The sequence below is a fragment of the Pygoscelis adeliae genome, unplaced genomic scaffold (assembly GCF_000699105.1).
Source record: "Pygoscelis adeliae isolate BGI_AS28 unplaced genomic scaffold, ASM69910v1 Scaffold358, whole genome shotgun sequence".
Taxonomy (NCBI): domain Eukaryota; kingdom Metazoa; phylum Chordata; class Aves; order Sphenisciformes; family Spheniscidae; genus Pygoscelis; species Pygoscelis adeliae.
Window position 1 is genome coordinate 1529507 of NW_008825429.1, and position 1659 is coordinate 1531165.

Below are 1659 nucleotides of genomic sequence, written 5' to 3' on the forward strand. Positions count from 1 at the left end.
CCCAACCTCCACGCCATAGCGCCTTTGGCTCACCCTCGGAACTCCGGTACCCCAGGGCATGGCGCCGTGCCCACGGAGAGGCGCCCAAGGGGCTCCTCTGGACGCCACATACATGACACAAGCCGCGTGGCTAAGGATTAACCTTTATTATCAGGTGAGCCAAACTGCGCAGAAGTCCAAGCCGGGATCACGCCCGCGTTGTGCCAAGTGCTGGAAGAGCCCAGGAAAGCCAGGCCACGGCGGAGCGCTCCATCCTCCCACCGCAGCAGGAGATCCCTGCTCCTGTGCGTTCCTGGGCTGAGCCCTGGCGGGACTCGCACCATGTCAGGCTGTCTAATGCTCCATGGGGGATGCTTGGGCTCAACTGCGCAGAAGTCCAAGCCGGGATCACGCCCGCGTTGTGCCAAGTGCTGGAAGAGCCCAGGAAAGCCAGGCCACGGCGGAGCGCTCCATCCTCCCACCGCAGCAGGAGATCCCTGCTCCTGTGCGTTCCTGGGCTGAGCCCTGGCGGGACTCGCACCATGTCAGGCTGTCTAATGCTCCATGGGGGATGCTTGGGCTCGAGGAGGAAGTTGTTGCACCTCACAGCACAACACAGTGCCGCTGGGCTTGCTCAAGCATGCAAGAGGGTCTTTTTCCATTCCTCCTAGGGCTGCTGTTCTCCCTGTTGGGGGCTTTGCGTCAGGGTTGCAAGGGAAAATGCAGAAAGCTTTTGTTCCCCGATTCTAAAACCAGTTGAAGGCACGTGACAGGGAGCAGTAATAGTTGCCGTTGTCTTCATTACAGGTGGATGTGATGATGAGGATGCAGGCATTGCTGGCGAGGTCTTTGATAGCAGAGAAGCGGTCAGGAATCTTGGCGGGCTTGTGCTTGTCTTCCTCGGAGTTGTAATAGAGCAGATACCTCAGGGAGTGCCCCGGGCGCTGCTGGTACCAGGAGATGCCGAACTCGCTGATGTTGTACTGGGGGCTCAGGGTGCAGGACAGCCGAGCAGTCTGCCCAGGCAGCACCAACACGGAGGATGGCTGGGTCAGCACGGGCTGAGCCCCGGAAGCTGCACACACCAAGGATGCAGTTACTGACGGGCTGAGCCACGTCCCCCATCGCCCTCAGCCCTAAAATGTCCCCCTGCTCTCTTGAGGCAACCCCATTACCCAACCTCCATCCTGCTCATCACACCACACGGCCCTGGAGCAAAATGCCCTACTCGGACTAACATCCTCCTGGCACAGCCCAGTCCTGCCCGCCACCCGGCAGTGCCCCCCCCAGACAGCAGCTCCCTCAGCCACACCACCCTTACCTGTCCCCACTGAGCCCACCAGGAGCAGGACCATGAAGCCCAGGGCCATGGCAGGAAGCAGAGGAAGGGAGGCTGTTTCGGAGAGGGTCTGCAGTGCTGCACGAACCCAGGTTGCTGTGCCACTGGCGCCGGTGAGGCGTATGTAAATGACACAGGGGGCTCAGGGACTCCAGCTCCCCGCGTTGCTCGCTTTGCTGCAGCTGGGCTTCAGGGAGGGGGCTCGAAGCAGTGGGGCGAGAGCTAAGCATTGCGACCCACTGCCCACCTTCACCCCAGGCTGGGCCGTTTCCTCCGGGTGCACCGGTGCACGCACAGCCCACCCCACCACTCTCTGCCCCGGGTACGGTGGGGAGGCATCA

The 1659-nt window shown here is 61.8% G+C and overlaps 2 protein-coding genes across 2 annotated transcripts in view; both read right to left on the reverse strand.

The window, feature by feature from the left end:
• Window positions 1-60, reverse strand: part of LOC103922668 (vacuolar protein sorting-associated protein 29-like) — a 3509-nt gene extending 3449 nt beyond the window's left edge. The window contains exon 1 of the mRNA XM_009330846.1: window positions 34-60. Within this exon, the coding sequence (XP_009329121.1) occupies window positions 34-60 (27 nt within the window). The remainder of the gene's footprint in view (window positions 1-33) is intronic.
• A 339-nt stretch (window positions 61-399) lies between these two features.
• VPREB3 (pre-B lymphocyte 3) lies at window positions 400-1365 on the reverse strand. The gene is made up of 2 exons (XM_009330753.1): window positions 1301-1365; window positions 400-1054 (listed from the first exon to the last, which is right to left on the reverse strand). Exons 1-2 carry the CDS (start codon window positions 1347-1349, stop codon window positions 726-728), a joined length of 378 nt encoding a protein of 125 aa, XP_009329028.1. The 5' UTR covers window positions 1350-1365; the 3' UTR covers window positions 400-725.
• Window positions 1366-1659: the final 294 nt, after the last annotated feature.